This window comes from Zootoca vivipara, chromosome 9 (assembly GCF_965207765.1).
Source record: "Zootoca vivipara chromosome 9, rZooViv2.hap1.1, whole genome shotgun sequence".
NCBI lineage: Eukaryota > Metazoa > Chordata > Lepidosauria > Squamata > Lacertidae > Zootoca > Zootoca vivipara.
Genome location: NC_142592.1, coordinates 6,312,721 through 6,335,200, shown reverse-complemented (window position 1 = coordinate 6,335,200; position 22,480 = coordinate 6,312,721). Strand labels below are relative to the sequence as shown.

Below are 22,480 nucleotides of genomic sequence, written 5' to 3'. Positions count from 1 at the left end.
GCTAATCTTCCTTTGCCAGGGGGGACGGAGCCGAAACGCGGCGGTGCGGCAGCTGCCCCTGCCTGTCTTCCCCTTGGCTCGGGGAAGACAGGCGGGGGCAAGCAGCGCCCGCTGCGATTCTGCTCTGGAGCCACCACCCCGCCCCACCGGGGAAGACAGACGCACCAGCAGCATGAGACGGCGCTTCGGAGAAGGTCTCTGAAGCGCCGTCTCATGTCGGGGAGGTAGGCAGGAGGCGGCGGTGGGAGAAGCTCTTCCCCTGCCGCCGCCTCTCGCCGGCACGGAGCGCAACCAAAGTTGCGCTCTGTGTCGGGGGAGGCAGGCGGGAGGCGGCAGGAGAAGCTCTTCCCCCGCCACTGCCTCTCGACGCGCACAGCCGGCACGGAGCACAACTTTGGAGGTCTCCGAAGCTGCGCTCCGTGTCGGGGGAGGCAGGCAAGGCGGTGGCTGGGAGAAGAGAGCTTCTCTTCCCCCCCCCCCCCCGCCGCCTTGCACACAGCCAGCATCGGACGGGGCTTCAGAGACCTTCTCCGAAGCCCCGTTGCATGCCACTGCCAGTCCCCCAGAGCCTATAGGAACGCATTGATTAAGTTTCAATGCATTCCTATGGGAAACTGGGACTTGCTAGACGAAAAATTGACCCGTGGAACGAATTAATTTCGTCTAGCAAGGCACCACTGTATAGCAGGCACGTCCAACTCCCATGATACTGCGATCTACTCACAGTATTAAAAGATCTGGCCATTTTCAGTGCCAGGAGTTGTTGAGCTTTTTTAAAGGGAGACTTGACCTAATACCTAAAGAAAATAAAAGACTTCCTTCCAGTAGCACCTTAGAGACCAACAAAGTTTGTTATTGATATGGGCTTTCATGTGCATGCACACTTCTTCAGACCAATGACAAACTTAGTTGGTCTCTAAGGTGCTACTGGAAGGAATTTTTTAATTTTGTTTCGACTACAGCAGACCAACACGGCTACCTACCTGTAACTTGACCTAAGATGTTAAGCTTTTCTTAGGGGAGGGTTGACCAAAGTTGTTGAGCTTTTTTTTGGGGGGGGGGACAAAGTTGGAACACCAAAGCAAACACTAACTTGCTACTGCAATTGACCACCCCCACCCCCGCGATCAACTGGTAGATCACGATTGACCTGTTGGACACGCCTGAGGTATAGGATTGCAGCCTTGTATTTAAGTATTCAGGGGTTTGATTTGCTAATACCTCAAGATTCGAAGGAATCTTTAAGTGTTGCTTTACTGACAGATCTTAGCCTGTTATATAAGGTATTTTCTTACCTTTTCCATATTTTTTAATCTGTAGGGTGCCTCACCAGTGATTGTGAGAAAAAAACTATATTTTAAAAACATCTTTTTGTTTTTAGAGAAACAGTCAGTACCACCCCCGCCCCGGCATAGGTTAGCTTTGCTGCTCACTGCATAAGTGGATTTTTATGCCAACATAATTTGTGCAAGCATCATTGAATGTAATTCCAAGAGGCTAGTTCTGCACATTCTGTCTGAAATGTGTTTTCAAAATGACATCTGGTTTTCAAAGTGCTTTTTGCTACGTATTAGTGGTTTTAACATCTGTATGAACTTAAGTACCAGCAGCAGTGGGTTTTGAACAAATGCAGCCAAAAGACTAATTTTGCACTGCTTTTTAAAGAGCAAGAGAAGCTGAACATAGATGACACTGCAAACAATTTAGAGTTTTAAGATAGTGTAGAATGACTGAAAACACTGAAGACGTGATGTTCACAGTAGAGTATGTTTCAGTATGTCTTGGGGGCTCAGAATCATGTTGTAATTAAGTCTAAAAAGATGTTTTTAACCTTTGGAATTAGACAAGTGTATGACGGTCAGAGATACACCTAAGAAATTTTAAAACTTCAGGTTGAATCAACTAATATTTCATGCTGGTACCGTATTGTTCCCAATGGTATTCAGTCTTTGTCTTCCCCTGTGGCATATGCTTTCATTGACTTCCTTTCATCAAACGGAGTTACGTGCTCTTTAGGCAATTGAAATACAGTACATCTGATTTACTTCTGCTTTCTGCCCGTTTCATGTCTGTCTGGGGTTTGTGGGCTGCTCCATAAGAGATCTTGTGACAGTGGTTTGCCTTAAATTATTGTTCTTCAACTGGTGGGTCTCAGCCTGATCCAAAGTGTTGTGGCCTGATCCAAGGTGGGTTGCAACAGGAGCCCTACCACTGTGCAAATATATGGTAAATGATTAAGAAATGAGTCCCCAAATGTATGTTTCGGTTAAAAGTGAGTTCTAGGTCTGAAAACGTCAGAGATACCTGCCTTAAATGACCACACAACTTTTCTGTTGTTTGTATTTTATCATAGAATATCAGTGCTTGCTCGGTGCTTGTAACTGTACCTTATTTATAGGTCTCCCAAGGCCATTCTTCACTTAAGTTATGTATAGCTCTCCTGTCTCTCTGTCTGTCTGTCTGCCAGCCAGCTCCCTCTTCTCTTTTATCTTTTTGAGTAAAGCAATAATCTGTGATGTATTTATTTGTTTTCCCAGGATTCAAATGTGGCAGATAAAGGAATGATATATTAAAGAACTAAAACTATGTGTGAACATAATGTAAAATCTAGAACATAGGAGTTTTGTGATATCAACCCTGGTTCATGTCCATACTTTTGTTGTATCAGTATTTAACCATGGCTGTATGCAGATTTCATGCCAAGCCATGGTTTAGAGCTGCTTGTCTCGATTTATTTTTCCATCTGTTCAGCATCCAGCTTCATAACCCCACTCCTGTCTCTTGAGAATGAGCAAGTCTTATCTCTATAGTACCATCTTTCGTAACAGACCAACAGCAGTAACTGTGAAATAAAATAAAAAAATTCTTTCCAGTAGCACCTTAGAGACCAACTAAGTTTGTCATTGGTATGAGCTTTTGTGTGCATGCACACTTCTTCAGATATCAGTAACTGTGATTTGTGCATTGAGATATACCGGTAACAGCAAACTACAGCTAGCACAAACAATTGTTTGATTTCCTTCTCTGGAAGCCCCTTGCAAAGTTTATGTGGTTACTTAGGTCTGGTTTTTGCCCATGCTCAGTCTTCCTGCTGCTCCTTCTGTCCTCCCTTCATATACTGTAACAAGCCAACAAATCTTCCATTAATCATAGTTTCTAGTTAGGTCGAAACTAGGAAACCATGGTTACTAGATATGAACAAGCCAGGAGCTTAAACCACATTCTCTGTATTTTAATCAATGCATACCCAAATTTGTTTATCTGTATTTGTTTGTTAGATACGAAACCAGGCCTTTTCAGCTGTTCACTCTTTCATGCTCGCCAAGTAATGTTGGATTTTCATGTTGGCAATGAACACGAAACACCTCTGCCTATAATTTTTCTTCCACAGTGGTTATTTGACTGGGTTACATTTCCAATTGAAAACTCAACAGCCATTTACTGTGCAAGCCAGTGCCTCTTCTTTCGTTAGTAGTCCCAACACTATTTTCTTTCACTCCTTAAGGCATGTTCCTCATACTTGTATTTCATGAATGAGAAATATCTGTGTAATATTATATATATTAAGTATATATTATTCTAGTTACTTGCTGCTTAAAGATTCTTTATTATATATATATTATCTCAAAGGTTATACCCTTTTAAAGCTATTTTCAAGTCCTTGTAGATAGATGTGTATTGTGGTATATAGTGACAGTGAAATACTGCGAGTATAGTATATGACACAAAGGAAAAACAGCTCTGTAACAATTGAGACTTTGGGAGTTTATTTCCCCTACCAAGGGGCACAGTTAGTTTGACATTGCATTTATCATTTTCCTAATGTAGTACAATTTTTTTCTCTGAGCCAAGTCATTTCCTCTTATATTTTGAGATAGATTTCCCCCCAGAGATTAGTACCCCAATCTTCAGATGGGATTCCGATCTGCCCAACTTTGGGCACAAGGAGCAGAGCTGAAGGAACATGGCTGCTGATAATACTCCATACTAATTTTATGCAGTAGTTTAGCCACGGAGGGCATGTTCAATTGCTCATTCCCAGGATTATATCTATAGTGAGTTTGGGTTTGAACCTCAGCCTCACGTTTCCCCTTTTTCTTATCCTTCTCCCTTACTGTGGGTAGATTGTCACAGGTGAAGCTTGAGATTTTGTGTTTACTTAATGCATCCTGAGTAGAATTCTTTGGGTGAGCTTGGACTATGATAAATCTTCAGCATGGTAAACAAATATGGCATTAATTGAAATGTGTTACTTTTTTTCTACCTTTCAAAGAAGTTCCATCCATTACAGCAAATGATAAAGAAACCTACCAGTTTTGCTCAGAAGGGGAGAGACTGATTTGCTTCATTAACATGGTGGGCGGGTGGTGTGTGTGTGTGTGTGTGTGTGTGTGTGTGTGTGTGTGAGAGAGAGAGAGAGAGAGAGAGAGAGAGAGAGAGAGAGAGAGAGAACAAAAATGAACAGGGCATGAGATACTTTTTCATGTGTGAATTACCTTGAGTTGTTATTACTCCAGAATTGTATGAATCAAACCAGGTGACTAGGGCTACAGTTTACCCAGATAAGTAACCTTGTCTGTAAGCAATGGCCAAAGTCTTTGTATCTACTCTACCATGTTATGCTTAAAACTTTAATCAGAAATTTCATATCCAGGCTTGACACCATATCAGATTTATAGCCATAAGATTTAGGGAGCAATTTTACAATACCGACCTTCTGTTCCATTTTACTGCATTTGGAGAAAAGAAGAGGAAATTTGTCACAGTTCCCTCCCCCCCCCTTGTTGTTAACAGAGTGGCTGGCACATTTGTAATGCAACAGCAAGGTCATTTTTGAATCTGCATTCTCCATAATATTTAGATGGGTCCAACTCCAAGTCATCTAAGCTGGTGTGTTTGCTGGGAGCTTTTATGAGCCTCATGCCATTCCTGCTGTGGAATATGACCTATTTTCATCGGTAGTCGCAGAGTGTAAGAGGCCAGCTGCAAGCATACCCTGCAAAAATGATTAGCCAATAATGGTGCACTGGGGTGTAAAAGAGCAGTTGTAATAACAGATTACTCCATTATGCTTCATCGTTGACTGAATAAGGGCCTGAGTGAATGAAGAGTAATTTTCCTCTTTAACTTTAGGGGTTCAAAATACCTTTTTATAGAAAAAGTAACCCTATGAAATTTAGGAGGCATACAAGAAAATTTCTGTAATAAATGTAATTTCTGAAAAGCAGTCTGGGCCCATTTCTGTCTGTTTTCCTTTTCTAAAGTGCTAGGTACACATCATTAGTTGTGTTCTGTGGTAAATTGTTTTGTAAACTTGTAGAGATTTGTTGCTGTAAATAAGCAAAATAATTTAAAATGTGAATATCCAGACTTGTAAGATAATACATAGCAAAAACCAGCAGAATACAACACATTCCCACATTAGTAAAGGCATCTTAACAGTTTAACTGGTGAACAGTATAATGCACACATACAATCAATTTGTGGAAACATCAATAAAAGGTTGAGGTGACCTTATACCACCTGTAATACCAAGCCCTATAGAACAAGCCTAGAGGAAATTAGATATATTTATATCCTGTTGACATTAGTGTTACTCAAATTAGCTGTTGCTAACTTTTCCCATTTACTCTTAAATGCAGCTAACTTTTCTTGGACTGGATAAGTCACAATTTTAATTTAGGTTGCTGCTTCTCATACTAATCTGATCTTTGTGGTGGCCTTCCCCTCCCCATCTTAAAATGTTCATCTTGGTCAGTTGTCAGACTTCGTTGAGCATGCTCCACTATATGTAAATAATATATTAATGAATAATCTATAGCACTTTAATTAAATTTGTCTTTGTAACAATGTAATCTGCACACATTGAGAGAAAACTATATTTCAGAAATCGCAGTTAATATGATATTTGTGCAAGGCGAACTGGAGTCCAAGAACCATCAATGGGTTATTTTGAAGGAATTTTCTCTGATATTTGTGGATGTGAATCTAAAAGGGGGAGTAAGCCATAGTTTTCCCCATAGCACATTATCCAATTCACTTCCAAGATCCATCTCCTCAACAGATTTCAGAGGAACGGGGTGGGAACTGAAGGTCTACCAGCAAAGAGTGCATAAAAGAGACAAGTCCTCTGCACATTACGGATCTAACCAAACTGTCAAATGAACTCAGATTCCAGGTGCCCAGCTCCTTCACCTCAGACATACTTTTAAAGAGTGTAGCTGCAAAACATTTAACCACTTTAGGAACATCTTATGAAGTAGGCATCAGGCGCTGTTCTGATTTAGCTTCCCTTTATTCCTCCAAACCATTAAAAAAAAGTTTTATAAAGTTCTGTTCCAACCCACCCTGTGTCAGGGACTGGCTGGATGACAAGGAGTGATGGGAAGTACCAGTCGGGGAAAGCCCAGAGGAGGAAGGCTCGGAGCCAGGGGTTGGTGATGGGACACTGTGGAAAGGTCAGGGGAAAAGATTGGGAGGAGGTGCCGGATGCTGAAGGGGCAGCAGGGTTTAGTGAGCAGGAAGAGCCTGCGACAGGAAGCAGTTCAGACTCTGAGGATGAAGCAGAGGATGGGGGTCAAAAGACTGCTGAAGAATCCAGGGAATCTCCCTCTCTTGCTGTAACAAGCTCCCTCCCTCCCTGGTTTCCAAGAAGGTGCAGGTTAATGAGGAGAGCAGAACAGAGGTCAGAGGTGGACAGACACAGTTTGAGAAACATCCAGGTGAAGAGGAGTCTTAGAAAGGTTGGAAGACCTTCAGTCCTGGCAACTGCTCCATAGGGGCAAGACCTACTGGGAAGTGTTGCTCAGTTGTATGCCGTTACCTTGAATAAAGAATTTCACTGACAATGGTGCTCTGCTTCTTCATGCTGACCTGCGTCTCATTCCAGCCCTGACACCCTGGGACCTTGGGGAGAAGGCAAGCAATAAATTGTAATAATAATGCACTTTACATTATTTAGACTGTGTCACAAAATATACAGTACTATACTTGTATCAAATCTAGATTGATCTTTGAGGCCAGCCTATACAACTTGTGACCTACAAGCACAGCAGTCACATTGTGTGACCAGCCTGGGGTCAAGAAACCACCTCTGTTGGCTGCTGCCTTGGTCATAACTCGGTGAATCACGTGCTTACATGTAGAAGACGGAAGGATCAGTCCCTGGCATCTCCACTTACCCTGTATGGCTGTATAACTTAAAATTTCTGTGTTTTTTGGTGCATTTGTGGATTCATGTGTGGCTTAATTTATCTCCTTAAACCTCTTCTTTGATCCTGAATAATTTTCCATTAGCTGAATGAATGACTGGTTTAAAATGAGAATTTTCAAACATAATTTTAGGAATACATAATGGGAGTTCTTCTCAAGCTAAGCGAAAGGGACCCTGGCAGTATCTTTGAATACTTGGCATTATTGAAATTTCTCATTTTGGCAGTTTAGATTACAGTTTGAGGAAACACAAAAATGGTAAGAAGATACTGCCAAAAGAAGGAAGATAATATAAAGAAATTGGCAATCTTTTATTGAACGTGGAAAAGCAAATTTCTCACTTAACTGTAAAAAATAAAACAAGTTGTACTTTAACATGTCTAAATGTGCTTCATCTCTGTTTTCTACAAATGAAATACACCCGAAACAAAATAAGAGACAGGAGACATAGGGTGCTTGCGCCTGAAAACAAAACTTATACCTGCTATACTGTAGCTGTCAGTTCTTAAACAGAATTTTCTGATACCTTACTAAATTATAACACTTACCAAGTCATGTCAGCTAATAGGACAAATAGTTTTGATTGGACATGATGTCTCTGTCTTGGCGTGACTTTGCCTATATCAGGCTTCCTCAACCTCGGCCCTCCAGATGTTTTGAGACTACAATTCCCACTATCCCTGACCACTGGTCCTGCTAGCTAGGGCTCATGGGAGTTGTAGGCCAAAAACATCTGGAGGGCCGAGGTTGAGGAAGCCTGGCCTACATCTTACAACTAGGGGAGCAGGTAATAACAGGCTGTGGGAGAGGCAGCTTGGAGTACAGTGCTGGTTTGTGCCACAGCCAGGGCAATGGCACTCTTGCCAACAAAATCCTTGTGGCATCCAAGCGTAGCTGTCAAGTTCTCCCTTTTTTAAAGGGAAATTCTCTTATGATGAATAGGCTTCCTCGTGAGAAAAAGGGAAACTTGACAGCTATGCATCCAAGCCATAGGATGCCCACAATGCTAGAGCAACTAGGCTTCTAGAATTTTAACTCAACTCAATTTTATTCAATTCTGTATTTTATTATTTGTTTCAGTTAATTGAGTTTTACATTTGCTAACCATCTTTGTCTCTCCAGTCTTAAAACTTGGTTTAGACCTGAGCAGGTGCTTTGCTGTGTAAAACCAGCTAGCCGGTTGGAAAGGTATGTTGCTTATGTGGTGATGGCTGCCTTGATTAACGTAAAGCTAATTAAGGTTTCTCCCCTATATTCTTTTTCTAGATCACTTCCCTTGTGACACTACAGCTCCTCTCATTAGTAGGCCACGATGACCAGCTCAATGGACCAAGATACAAATGCAGTGTTTCTCTAGATTTTATCAGATCCATTTCGAGGTGAGCTGTGTTCACGGCCTTCTTATGCTACTTGAACAAACTCTCAAAATGGAAAAATATATACATATTTCCTAGCCATTCACGGGGAAGTGCATCTTAGGATGGCTGAGAGTGAATAAAAACTGGCTGCAAAATAAGTAAATGAAAGTGATTGTAAATCTAGCAGTAAAGTGAAGTGCAAATATGCATCGTTTGTGTGACCTACCAAACAAAATACAGCTCAGTAGCTGTGCCTGACATGTGCTTAGCAAAACAAAAAGCAGGCCAAAGGTATATTCCCCTCCTTAGCTCCATGACATGGCTGCCAGAATACATTTACCTTGGTGGGTCTCAAGGTGTGCAAACCTGCCATATGCCAGTGACCTTGTGACCTTGTTGTATTGCTGTAGGACCACAACACCCACCATGCTGGCTAGGGCTGGGGGAAGTTTGAGTCCCAACAATATTTGGAGGGCCCCAGGTTCCTTATCCTTGCTCTGGAGGATCTATTCATGATTTATATTGAGTTTGCTCATATGTTTGCATTTACACAGAGCACTGAGGTTGTAACTGATGCTTTTTGTCCAGGGCGATAACCTGTTGCCCTCCAGCTGTTGCTTGACACTAGCTCCCATCAGGCCCAGTGATCATGGGTCTTAGGAGCTGGAGCCCAACACTTTCTACAGGTCACAATATCTAGTTAGCCACCTTGCTTTATGGTACGTCATAAAATAATAAGGCGGGGCCATCTCTAAAGGACATGGTAGTGTAAATTGGGTAAGGGGAATGACAGACAGAGGAAGTGCGCAGGGGAAGTAAAGGAATGAAAGTGAGCAAATGGAAGTTTACATTTCTTAGACTTCATTTCACATACAGATACGAACTAAGGGGTTGCTAAAGAGTCTCTGCAAGCAAATGAAGCAGCTTTTCAAGAGAGATAGGTATCAAAAGGATCCCCACCACCACCCTTGTTTGAGACAAACCACGGCCCATATTCGTATAACACAACAAGACATAGCATGGCTAGTTTGAGCTGTACAAGCACAAAAGTGGCAGAAGATAGGCGTTCGTGAAATGATTTAGGACAAACTGGCTTACCATGATTTTGCAGTGATGGCAGTTATCCGTTACTTTTATTTATAAACTTAGATTTCATTTGGAGTGAAAACCTCTTTCCTCTGAGTCTGCCAATATATTTCATGCTGTACAAAGCTTAGAAAATTTTAGGCAGAGTGTTGTTTTCCTAGCCCTTTGCTTATTTGTTGCCTGCCACAAATGATTAGTCCTTCAGCTTCATTCAAAATTAGCTTAGCTGAAAATGAGAAATTGTACATAGAAAAATCACCTGATTTATATTAGTTTAGGGTTCACCATAGGAAACCCTTTAAATGTAGACTTGACTTTGAAGAAAATAAAAGAGCAAGATTTGCATAATGTTCAATCAGAATGCTAGAATATCTACTTTCCAATAGGTTTTTATTACTTTGAGAATTCATTTTTTAAAATCAAAATCCCAAAGGATTTCAGAAACAATGTTTAAATGTCTTATCCCTAAATTATCCACAAATTGTATTTATACTGCATCTCTTGGTACTTCAGGAGGCACTTCATTAAGTAGGGATATCCTTGAATTGTCCTTAGTCTATGGTTGGATTTGTTTCCTGTTTTGGAAGCAAGATATTAAAACCATTTTGAATAATATCTTGTAAATATGTAGCAGTGGTTTTCTTTTTGCAGTAGCAAAGCAGAGTGAAGTAGAAAGGCCGTCCTGTTTGGACTGAGGGAAAGGCAGTGGATGGGTAGAAAGGTTTTAAAAAAGAAGCAATGATCTGTTTGTGGGAAATCATATTGAAATTACTAGTTGTTTCTATATCATTGACTGTTTTCTCTTTCTCTTAGCAATGGTCAAAGATGATGGTCCAACCACATTGGAGGGCCATAGGTTTCTCCACTGTACCATAGAGGCTTTCTATTATTTCACCTCCTAACATACCTTCATTCTGCTGTACCAGTTCCTTGGAAACAGAAGGGCTCCTCCAGTAGCTTATACTTTTCACTTTATGTGGAGGGGTCAGTCCTGATTAGGTGCAGCTTTACTCTCCACTGATGTAAATTGGAAAGCGTACAACTGCTTTGTAGTAGCACAGATCCTTTAAGGCTATGTCCTGATTCAAGACTGTAACTACATAGAGGGTTTTTTCTTTCTTTCATTTTTTAAATGATCTTCTGGCTTCTTAATCTTCAAAAATGAGTTGCTTTTGACTTGGTAGGGAAGTTCAGTGTGGAGTCGCTTCTCTTATAAAGTCAGGTTTCTCCTACACTAGTGCAAGTGGCTAGCATATGAAATATCAGTTAATTGGACAAAACGTCTTACGGAGTCATTATTGGTGCTTGTTAGGCCAAATGATTGATTGTGATGTTTGTGTAGCAAGTTTAACCTTTCCCAGTGAATATAGTTTTAAGCCTCTGTAATAAAGGTCTAACATGTTAACCATGAGATGGCATTTATCTTTAAAATATATAATTTGCTAATTAAGTACACACCTTTTAAGTATTGTAATAGGCTAGATAATATTTGACACTTCGATGTGCTCTGTATCATACTTCCTTAGAAATGATGAATAAAAGCATGGATTTGAAAATAGTGTATGGCTAGACCCCTTGGCAAATAAGAGATCCAATTAGTCTTTAGAATTCCAATTTCAGTTACTTTATGCAAAATGCATTATTTCTAAAATTGTTTCATTTTTGTCATACCTTGTAATTTTTCTTATTTTTATATAAAAGGAAACTTCAGTGCAAGAATGTTAATACAATACACCAGAATGTGTTTGGAAAGGAGGAAAAATGAAGTCTGTGTTTTACTCCCTTGGCATATAATTCTTCATTCTAACAAAGCGCAAAAATACATTCAAATCTTCTGTCCTATTGAGTATTCTTGGATTGTTCAAGTTTAGTTAAAAAGCATGGGTCAACTACTGTCAAGAAAGAAAGAATGCAGACTGCAAATTAGTACAGATGAAGGAGTTATGCCATACATAATGCTGAAACAGGTGGTTTGGACGAATAACAGAATGCTCAATAGCAGACAAGATTGCTGCTTTGCATTTCCAAACAGTGTGCCATGTTTACTAGAGTTGGTTTTTTTATATAAAAAAAACCTCTTTTTTCTTGAGCTAAATTTGTTTTACAGCTTCAGTACTGAGAATGAGCAACTTTAAATGTTTGATAGTCTTTGAAAAGCTGTGTAACTAGACGACTCAGGTGCATTTATTCAGCTGGGCTAATGGTGTAGCTGCTGGGGCAAGTATCTGCTGTAAACCACCAAAACAACATCCAGTCAAACCTCGGTTGTTGAACATAATCCGTTCCAGAAGCCCGTTCAGCTTCTGAAACGTTCGACAACCAAGGTGCAGCTTCCGATGGGTTGCAAGAGCTTCCTGCACTCAAGCAGAAGCCGCGCCGGACTTTTAGCTTCTGAAAAACGTTAGAAAACTGCAGCATTTACCAGATCATTTATGGAGCCATTCAGGAACCAAGGTTTGACTGTATATGATCTGGGTGCATCACATACCGTGTTTCTCATATTATAAGACATGTCTTATATTTATTTTTTCCTCAAAAAAACACACTATGGCTTATTTTCAAGGGATGTCTTATTTTTTTCTTCCTCCTCCTGCCACGGCCAGCATTGCTGCTGTGCCTATCACTATGTCTTATTTTCGGGGTATGGCTTATATTTCTTGAATGCTTAAAAATCCTGCTATGGCTTATTTTATGGGTATGTCTTAAAATATGAGAAACAGGGTAGAGGCTCAGACACACAGAACCGTAATTTTGCATTCTTTTTCCTTTCCTCCTCTTCTCCCCTCACCCCCAAAGCATACAATCAAGATTTGGCACATAGAGGCCTACATGTGGAACATCTCTGTCTATGGGGTGGAGAGTTGGATGATGATGTTGATGATGATGAGTACAGACACAGATAATAATAAAAATCACCAAAAACACAGAAAATACAATAAAAGCAAGTAAACATGAATAGAGTTAAAACTATGTACATATATAAAATCTGTTTAAAAATAGAAGTAATTACAAAGCAACACAGCACCAGTCTATTCATTAAAAGCAGTCAGTTCCTAAAAAAGGTCCTCTCCTGCCAATGGAAGGACGGCAAGCAACCAGTTCCTCCACTGTAGAAAAACAATGCTAGAAGGAAAGTGTGTGAGCCTCGGCCTCAATGTGCCAACCTTTAATATTTTAGAGCCTTGTTACATTCAGAATTCAAACTTTGCAATATTATTACCATGGAGGTCTCAGTTCAGAGGTGCACCAGGTGACTTGGCCATTCCCAAAAAGGAGTAGAGATTTAAGTAAACTGACATACTCTGTTGTTTTACAGGACTGTGAACTTTGACATCATAAAGTACTTGTATGACTTCCTGTGAAGACCATCTGGACACTGGGATGACAACTAAGGCAATTGGTGTTCCTCTATCTACTTTAGCCATCCAGCGAGAGGAGACTTTGGGCTCTATTGGATTTGTCCAAAACAGGTGCTGGCTCAGCATGGGATCTGATGAAAACACTAGTTGGTCTGGATGGATCTGAGCTGAGGACTATTTACCCAAGACCCTGGAGTATTTGGAAAGAACGTGTTAATTATAAACAGCAGGGACCAAGCACAATCTGTTCTGCTCTTAATGATGTTATCTTAACGCTGAAATTGCCTGAAACCCATTTTACTAAGGAGTGTATTTTGTGCTATGATGAAGGTCTCCCCCTGTGCTTTGAACATGGCAGCAGCCTTGTTTGTATGCCCAGTCTTTTCACTTCCTCTCCATGGGAACCTTTTGCATTTGTCTGCCAAACAGCTCGGTCCTAAGGCCACCTTTTAAGAAATTGGAATAGAAAATACAATAAACTTAAAAACCAAGCTGCTTATCTTTCATTCCTAGATCCTGTCTAGTTATTTGTAGATTCACTATTAGAACAGATTTGTAAATACCATCTATTTTTTCACTAACCACCCAGTTCTTACTGTTGCTTGTTGCAATTACATTCAGACAAGAGTGCACTTTGGCAATTTGCTCCCTTCTCTAAAGATACACTGTCATGTAATATTGGAAAGAATAATAAGCTTATCTAGCGTGGAGAAGAGAGGTAGGAACTCTGGGGCAGCTTCCAGAGTTTTGCTGCACAGGGATCTTCTCTCTGTGGTAAACACAAACATCATGAGAAGTAAAACATATCACAGTTACCATTAGTCAAATTGTGGATTGTTTTCTAGCTTTTGACACAGTGGTGGCTATCTGTTGGGCCTGGTGGAGTGAAGAGCAGGGCAGCTACTAGCAGGTGGAGCTAGGAGGAGGTGGAGCCAGAACTTACAACAGGCAGAGCTAGGGGAGGGAGGAGCAGACAACAAGGAAGGAAGAGGAAGGAAAAAAGGCAAAGAGCTGGGAAGATGCAGAAATAAGAGAGGTTAAAGAGTGGAGAGCAATAATGGAAGTACTCTTCTCCTAGCACAGAAACCAAACAATATTGCCATGGTTCCCTTCCCCTGCTTTAAAACAAAGCAACACAACCCACCTTCACTTTCCCACCATTTTTCTATGGACAATTGCATGAGTAAAGCTGTTGTTTTCTTTCTAGAAGGAGAGCAAGTTAAAGGGGTGGGACCAAGCCACAGCAATGAAGGCTCCAAACATGAAGAAAGGTGGAGAATGGGTGGTTATAACATGGGAGACAGAGTGGACTCAAGTGCTCAAGGTAAAGGAGGAAGGGCTTAGGGCTGCTGGGGGTGGGGTGGGGGGGCAGACTACTGTTGGTGGCTCATTGTCAGTTTTGAACCAGTCACTCCTGATTAGAAGCTTGAAGTGGCTTCTGTTGAATGCTTTTTCTGCTGGTTTTCAGTTGAGGGGCAGCAAGAATGCCTTACCAGCTCTGTTTTTTGTTTTTGTTTTTGACACTGGAGTGAAAAGCCCATTTCTCCTTAGAGCTGGATATTTTTTCTACCTCTTTCAAACTTATTTTACTCTTGAAATCTTTATCTAGGGAACACTCTGTCTGGGAAAGCAGGAGGAAAGCCCTGCCTTCTGGGTTTTTTTGTGGCACAATATGGACTATAGAAGTGTGGAGTTTGGGGGCAAATGGCTCATTTGGATGGAGACGTTGTGCCTGACTTCCTTGAGAGGAGAATGTGACATTGGAGGCTCTCCTTTATGTCCAGTATTTACTTAAGAAGCTCAAGGGTGTAAGGAAATGTCATTTGAAAGGCACTGTCCATGCAGAGATCGCTGCTCATAAAACACACAGAATCCTAAAGTAATTTCAGTGGTGCTAGAAGCAGGTGCAAAAGTCTTCTTAATTGGTCATCTTGAGAAATCTCCTTAAACTACCAAGACCAATGTCTTGTGTTTGGCTCAGTTCCCTAGAGATTTTTTGTCAGTGACACCAGCATCCACAAAGAGCCACAAGTCAGCTCGGTGCCTCCAGTTCCATTGTTTAAGCAGAATAGTAAATACACAAAGAGAACCAGTGCTAAGGATCCCTGCACCTCTGATACAGCTGAAAAGAAATCTGTTGACTTGCCAGTTATTCTAGAAGTGAGTCTCCTGGTCTTAGAGAAATTCCAAGAAGCCATAGTGATGCCCCAAGCTCCATATTACTTGAGTAGATTGAGGAAAGGGTTGCTTCAATCACAGAAGGTGAGCTGTACACACCTCTGTCACCCAAACTAGCAGGAGGGATGAGTTTGCCTTGCCTGCATTGATAGAATCATAGAATCGTAGAGTTGGAAGAGACCACAAGGGCCATCCAGTCCAACCCCCTGCCAAGCAGGAAACACCATCAAAGCATTCTTGACATATGGCTGTCAAGCCTCTGCTTAAAGACCTCCAAAGAAGGAGACTCCACCACGCTTTTTGGCAGCAAGTTCCACTGTCAAACAGCTCTTACTGTCAGGAAGTTCTTCCTAATGTTTAGGTGGAATCTTCTTTCTTGTAGCTTGAATCCATTGCTCCGTGTCCGCTTCTCTGGAGTAGCAGAAAACAACCTTTCACCCTCTTCTATATGACATCCTTTTACATATATTTGAACATGGCTATCATATCACCCCTTAACCTTCTCTTCTCCAGGCTAAACATACCCAGCTCCCTAAGCCGTTCCTCATAAGGCATCGAATGATGATTCCAAGTGAAAAAGTTTTGCCAGAGTAAAGACTGGATTCATTCCACTCTGGTAGAATCTAGAATAAGTTCTGCAATCAGTAGGCAGGCAAAGATTGCCATAGGGAATAAGTATCACTTTATGGGCTCTGTGGGCACCAGCGCAGCCAAGGATTAATACCACTAAGCCCTTACCATGCCAAAACACCCGCAACATTTAAAAGAAGTGTCTGAAGCCTCCCACCTTTGCTTAGTGGACTTCTATAATGTCTGATTGAGAACTTGCAGGGCAAGGTGCCGAAGCTACACATGTGTGGAATATCTACCTTTTGGCTGTACGGTGGTACCTCAGTTTAAGTACACAATTGGTTATGGAAGTCTTTACTTAAGCTGAAGCGAACTTTCCCATTGAAAGTAATGGAAAGTGGATTAATCCGTTCCAGACAGTTCCACAGAGTACTTAAACTGAAAGTACTCAAACCGAAGCGTACTTAAACCGGGTTATGACTGTACTGTAGAAATGGGGAAAAGCACCATCCAGCCATCAGTGTTTTTGGTCACATCAGAAACCTCTTTCACACCAGCTGCATGCTTCAAGCTGCAGAACTGTTGCCTTTATAGAAACAGAGAGCTATGAATTATTGGATGATGAAGCATTTGCCACACCACTGAGCTTAATTCTATAACAAAATGATACTCATCAGTCTGATGCTGTCAAGTGACTTGCAATTTTCAGCTAACACTGCATTGCATTTAATATTGGGTTCATGCTAAAGTGAGGTTGTCCTGTATGTTTTTTTTAATGCATTATAGGATTGAGAATCACTTTATATCTGATTTGAAATCAAATTCAGTATCTGTGACTGATACAGAAAGCTGCAAGGGGAGTAAACAACACAGAAGGAACACCAGTTAAAGTTGAGCATGGACACCTGTAACTCCTGTATTATGAAGACTAAAAATAAATATTTTAATTTTTTTACATTGTAGCATATCATAGAAATCTAAGATAGTGGAATTGTTTAATGTTGTTTTCCCCTACCGTAGGCTACTGCAGGGTTTAGGCATAACATGTCCAGCAAGCTGTGAAAACGGATGATTTTATTCATTCTTTATTTCCATTTATACACCTCTTTACTATCTAAAGGTCTGACTGGTTTACATGCACAATAAACCATTATTGACCTGCAAAGGATTCGGCTACATTAGTAAAGAAAAATCATTTTATATGCATTATAACATTGCAACACCAGATGGCGCTATGGAGTCCCGTTTTTTGTCAATGTGATTTCCCACTACAAAGGTTACAACACGTTTCCCTGAAACACTTCTCTGATATGTCTAGATCCAGCCAAAGTATACTTGAAAGTCCATGGGGCACAAGATAAGTTTCAGGAATTTTGCTCATGGATCTTGGAAATTCAGTGCAGCTAACCCAATAGTAACCAGAGGGCCTGTAATATTTCTGCACAGACCTGCTGTGACATCAGAGCACATGAGCCAATGGTATCAACAGTCAAGTAGTCAGACATCAAGGAGATGACTGCAAGAGTGAAGAAGTCACAAGACTGGGAGAAGTTATTGTGAAACGCAATATACCAATCTGCATCGGGGGGGATGCTGCTGCCCATCTCACCCTGGTTAAGACACATTGCTGCGGCTTACCGAGATGTAGGAGGGCCTTGGGGTGTGCTCAGGCACACCCTAATGTTTCAAAATACCAGGGATTGTGGCAAGGAGGAGAGAGTGCAGCAGCAACCAGCTCCCTCGGCTGCCTCAACCTGGGGAAGTGACCTTCAGAAGAGAGCAAGGTGGGAGAAGGAGGGAAACAAACAGAGGCAGAAGAAAAAGGCTGGAATGTATCTGCAGCTTTTGCCTGTATCTGCCTCTATAAGTGATGTTGCAGTGTTTGGCTTCAGCAGCAGCAGTAAGGTCAGGTAAGTAACGCTGGCCCTCCCCTACTGTTGTGTGTTACATGATGATGTGTGAGAATTAAAAATAAAAAGAGCTACTATATATCGTATTTTTACAAAGTGCCTAATGCACTATATAATGTGATTATTTTGGACATAATTCAGCAAGCATTGTCAGTTCTAATCACGCTTACTTAGAAGAAGGCCCACTGAATTCAACTGGGCTTGCTCCCCTTGTTAAATTGTTTTAGCAAACATATTGAATTATCTTCCCAGTGGGCGTATTATCTTCTTTATCCGGCTGCATTTTTAAAAATCACGGCTTCTGTTTGCAGAGTGGATGTACTGCAAGTCTGATTTAGCAGCATTTTATACATCCTTGTCGTTCCTTTCGCACAAAAGTCATTGCAAAGTTTTATTAACAGAACTATAACTCCATATAAGCATAAAATCAGCCGAACAGCGTGGCGTTCCACATCCTGAAGATATTGTTTAATGGTCTTGGCTATCATGGTTGCAGAGAAAAGATTAGACAATATGTGCATGCTGTTCTGCTTCTTGGTGAAAAGTAAATGAATCCAGATTTTTCAAAACCTGAATTGAAGAGAGTTAAAGACGCAAACCTATGGAAACATACATAAATATACTTAAGCCATTTATGCTCAATGGATGGTTATAGTAAGTTTGACAAGGTCAGTAAAAAAATATACTCAAAATCTTGAGAAGTTTCCTCCTTGAGAGTGCCAAATTCTCCAGTATGTCTCTTAAATGGTAAGGTAAAGGTCCAGTCGTGACCGACTGGGGTTGCTGCGCTCATCTTGCGTTATTGGCCGAGGGAGCCAGCGTACAGCTTCCAGGTCATGTGGCCAGCATGACTAAGCCGCTTCTGGCGAACCAGAGCAGCACACGGAAACGCCGTTTACCTTCCCGCTGTAGCAGTACCTATTTATCTACTTCCACTTTGACATGCTTTTGAACTGCTAGGTTGGCAGGAGCAGGGACCGAGCAACGGGAGCTCACCCCGCCGTGGGGATTCAAACCGCCGACCTGATCAGCAAACCCTAGGCTTTGTGGTTTAACCCACAGTGCCACCTGCGTCCCAGTATGTCTCTTACTACATACTACAAAAATCCTGTCTGATTCACTGTTAAAGACTGAGGCCAACCTCAAAATCATTGCTGCTCATAGCCATTGTCCTCTTCCCCTTTACAACCTACAATGGTAGTTACTGTTCTGCACTGGTAATTCACCACCTATGAGTTCCATCTCTTTCATATGACACTTTGAAAACATACTTTAAAATCTGATAAATTGTGTTAATTCCCAACAACACCAGCCCTTTGGCTTTCTTGCCTGCTATTCATAAGCAGCATGCCCTACATGTTTGCCACTTCACTTGAGCTACAGAAGTTATTTATGAAGGAGGAAAGCCCATCTTTAACCTTATGCGTTTGAATTGTGAACATTTATAATCCTACCTGCTAATAGCTTGCTATTTTTTGTCATCTTGGTGGGGAGTAGCAGTTTATGAAATGCACAATTCTTACAGATTGATTCACAAAGTATTTTTTATAACTTTTCATAACAGTGAACAGTCATCCTTGATTTTAGAATGCTCTTTTCCACAAGCTGTGCAGAGCAGCAGTGACAACAGTAAAGCCAAAACAATTTCCCAAACTAAGTAATACTCCACATCATGTTTGCTCTTCTTCTCCCACAACTATGAAAGCTTTCCTCAGTTGTTCTTAGTGGTCAGTTGTGGTGCAGGGTTTGGTTTGCAGGACATCTTCTGGAATGCCTCCATCCGTGACGGGTCCCCACTGATTTTCAGATTTGAAATAGTGATTTTGATGGGATAAAATCCTGCAATCCTGATTGGTTCCATTGTTCCCCCTGACTTCTCTTGTGTCATGAGCCCAGTGGAGGTGTCATGGAGGGGATGGTTGGATCAGAAGGAAGAGTGGAGTCAGAGGACCCTGGGGCTGGGGAGGGCTCTTTCAAGACCCCAAGAAACATCAAAGCCAGTGCACAGGAGAGCACAGCACTGGATCCTGGGGAGGGGCTGGTGGGTTGTCAGGAAAGTGTCCTGCTCCTGTGTCTCTGTACACTTCAGTGCCTCCTGTCATTGAGCCTCTCTCTGCCCTCAGAGGTGGTGCTCCTGTGTCTCCTAGAAATGGATAGATGCCAATGCAGGCACAAACAGGCACACACTCATCACCGAACATTAGTCAGGCTGGGTAGGGCTGATGGGAGATCCAGTAACATCTGGAGGACTACAGTTTCCTCATCCCAGCATGTTTCCGCTTCCATGCACAGAAACTTTAATGTGAACAAAAGTTTGCAAGCTTCTGCTTATTATGCAAATAGATCCTACCATGTTACCCACCCCTTTTTAAACAGTGGATGGATCTAACATGAAAAGCCTGCCCAAGTAAGCATTTGTATGGGTTGATTGATTGATTGATATTTATTACGGCCATTGGCCCATGGCGCAGCAATTTCTCAAAACAGCATATATATACATAACTTTCAACTTTAAAACATCCAAAAACTTTACAAAAAAATAAGATTCAATACAATAAATTTACAACATAAAACATCACCCTCTGCTCATAGATTTATAAAAAGACATCAGTATGGTGTCACATAATTACATCCTAAATAATAAATCATGGTTTAAAAAGGTTGTCCAAGCCGCGCAGAAGTCCGTTTTTCTTCTTTAGGGATAGGACGCTGATCAAAAATCTGATCTTAAGGGGTCTTCATCATTTAGTAGGTATCTCAGTTTGGCTTCGTTCGAATCATCGGCAATTCCCTTTAGATATGGAGCAAGAAACTTGCTCCTGGCCAATGAGTGAAGAGCACAACCAAGAATTATGTGATGTAACGATTCCGGTGCTCCGCAATTACAATCACGTAAGAGCGATATCTGTCCATTGGAGAATCTATTTCCCAACACATTAGATGGGAAGGTGTTGAATCTTGCCTTTATGAAGGCATATCTATGAGCTGAAGAAGTTAAGGAATCCAAATAATTTGGGAGTTTTAAAAGGGGTAATAAACCAAGGTTTAGGGGAGAGCAGGTACCATTGCCCAACACCATTTTCAGCTGCATTTGTATGGGTGCAGGTCCTTTTACATTTGGGCTGAAATTTTGTACTTGCATACTGAAATCAGTAAGACTTACTTCTGAGTAGACACGTACTCTGCAAAGCCTCAATGCATGGCAGTGGAAGACTCATGATCCCCATGCTCTCCCCCATGCTCTGCTGAGTATAATTCTATACTCTGGGACTATTTGTTTAGACTGAAAGCAGATTCTTAGTCTTAAGGCAGAAACTCCCACACCAAAACCCTCTCAACTGATATCATTTAACAGGATCATTAGTTTCAATTATGACTTGGGATATATTAGCTGTAGTTCAGTACTGTACCTTTGTTCTTCCCTATCCTTATGATTTTTATAAATATACTAAATAGATAATGTTTTTCCATGCCTTTATAATTCATGGAACCTTCATATTTTTTTTAGTAAAAAGGTGTACCATCAGCATTCAATATATTATTGCTAAGAAACTCAGCAGCAGGGTACATTAATTGCACGGGTCTTGATCATGTGTTCTTAGACCTCATAGAAATATAGAGAAAACACTGTGGCTGGGGTTGATAAGTCAGAACACAGCAATCACGAGAGCAGGTGAATTCTGACTGTGATTCATGTATAGGAGCAGTAATCCCATTATCAATCATCAACAATAAATATGCCACAGCAGGCATTCATATGGCTCGCTGTGATATGCAGGGGCTATTACTATGTACAGTGAGGCACGGTGCATGGGGCTATGCTAAAGAGCATTTGGATTATCAAGGGTTCAGATAAACAGCTACGTTGGGGAGGACTATCCGGATGTAGTGCTGCATAGGGGCAGACAGTCAATTCCAGATAAGCAGAGCAGAAAATTTGGAAGCTCTGGAAAATTTAAAATGCCCCATAGTGTATGGCTGCTTGAAACATTGTAGGTAGAATGAAGCACTTGTGGTCTTGTCAGCGCTGGAAATGCATAGATGTGGGTGCTGTTTATGACACACGAATGCACTCTCCGTAAAAACTGTATGAAACATGGGTAAAGCTGATTTAAGTTTCTTGGTGGAAATCTTTCCAGATTGCTAAATACAGAAGTAATCATATTAGCGCTGCTTGCCTGCCTTGTACCAAGGTGCAGGGCAGATAGATGGTTTTTCACTTTACTTCATTTTAATTCTCTTCTGAAGATTCAGCAAGCAATTTATGAATATCAGGGCTGGAGGGCTTGTGGGAAAGAGTGTTTGTTTTTTCAAAAAGGGACCTGATTTATGTCTAGTGGATAAATAATTCAAATGAAAAAAATTGTTATTAGGATAGCTGTATATTCTAAACCATTTTTGGATATAAGATGTTGCTTTATTGTTTGTTTGTTAAATTTATAAACCACCATACCAAAAGTTTATAATATAAAAACACAAACATGCACAACACACCGACAGGCAAAGCAATAAGCCCCCAACACAAAGTTTAAAAGGTCATGGATTATTTAATTAGCCAAAGGCCTGGAAGAAGAGGAATGTTTTCACCTGGTGCCTAAACTAAGATATGTAATGAAGGTGCCAGGCAAGCCTCCCTGGGGAGAGCATTCCACAAATGGAGCCACTGCAGAAAAGGCCCGTTCTTGTGTTGCCACCCTCCGGACCTCCTGTGGAGGGGGCACATGGAGTTGAAAGTCACCACGAGGGTCATCTGGTCCAACCCTCTGCAATGCAAGAATCTTTTGCCCAATGTGGGGCTTGAATCCAT

General features: G+C 41.2%; 1 protein-coding gene across 1 annotated transcript in view; it reads left to right on the top strand.

Annotated features, from left to right (window-relative positions):
* Positions 1 to 13,506, top strand: part of ORC5 (origin recognition complex subunit 5) — a 71,673-nt gene extending 58,167 nt beyond the window's left edge. Inside the window, exons 14-15 of the mRNA XM_035127015.3 lie at positions 8,479 to 8,591; positions 12,973 to 13,506. Of these exons, the coding sequence (XP_034982906.1) occupies positions 8,479 to 8,591; positions 12,973 to 13,018 (159 nt within the window). The 3' untranslated portion in view covers positions 13,019 to 13,506. The remainder of the gene's footprint in view (positions 1 to 8,478; positions 8,592 to 12,972) is intronic.
* Positions 13,507 to 22,480: the final 8,974 nt, after the last annotated feature.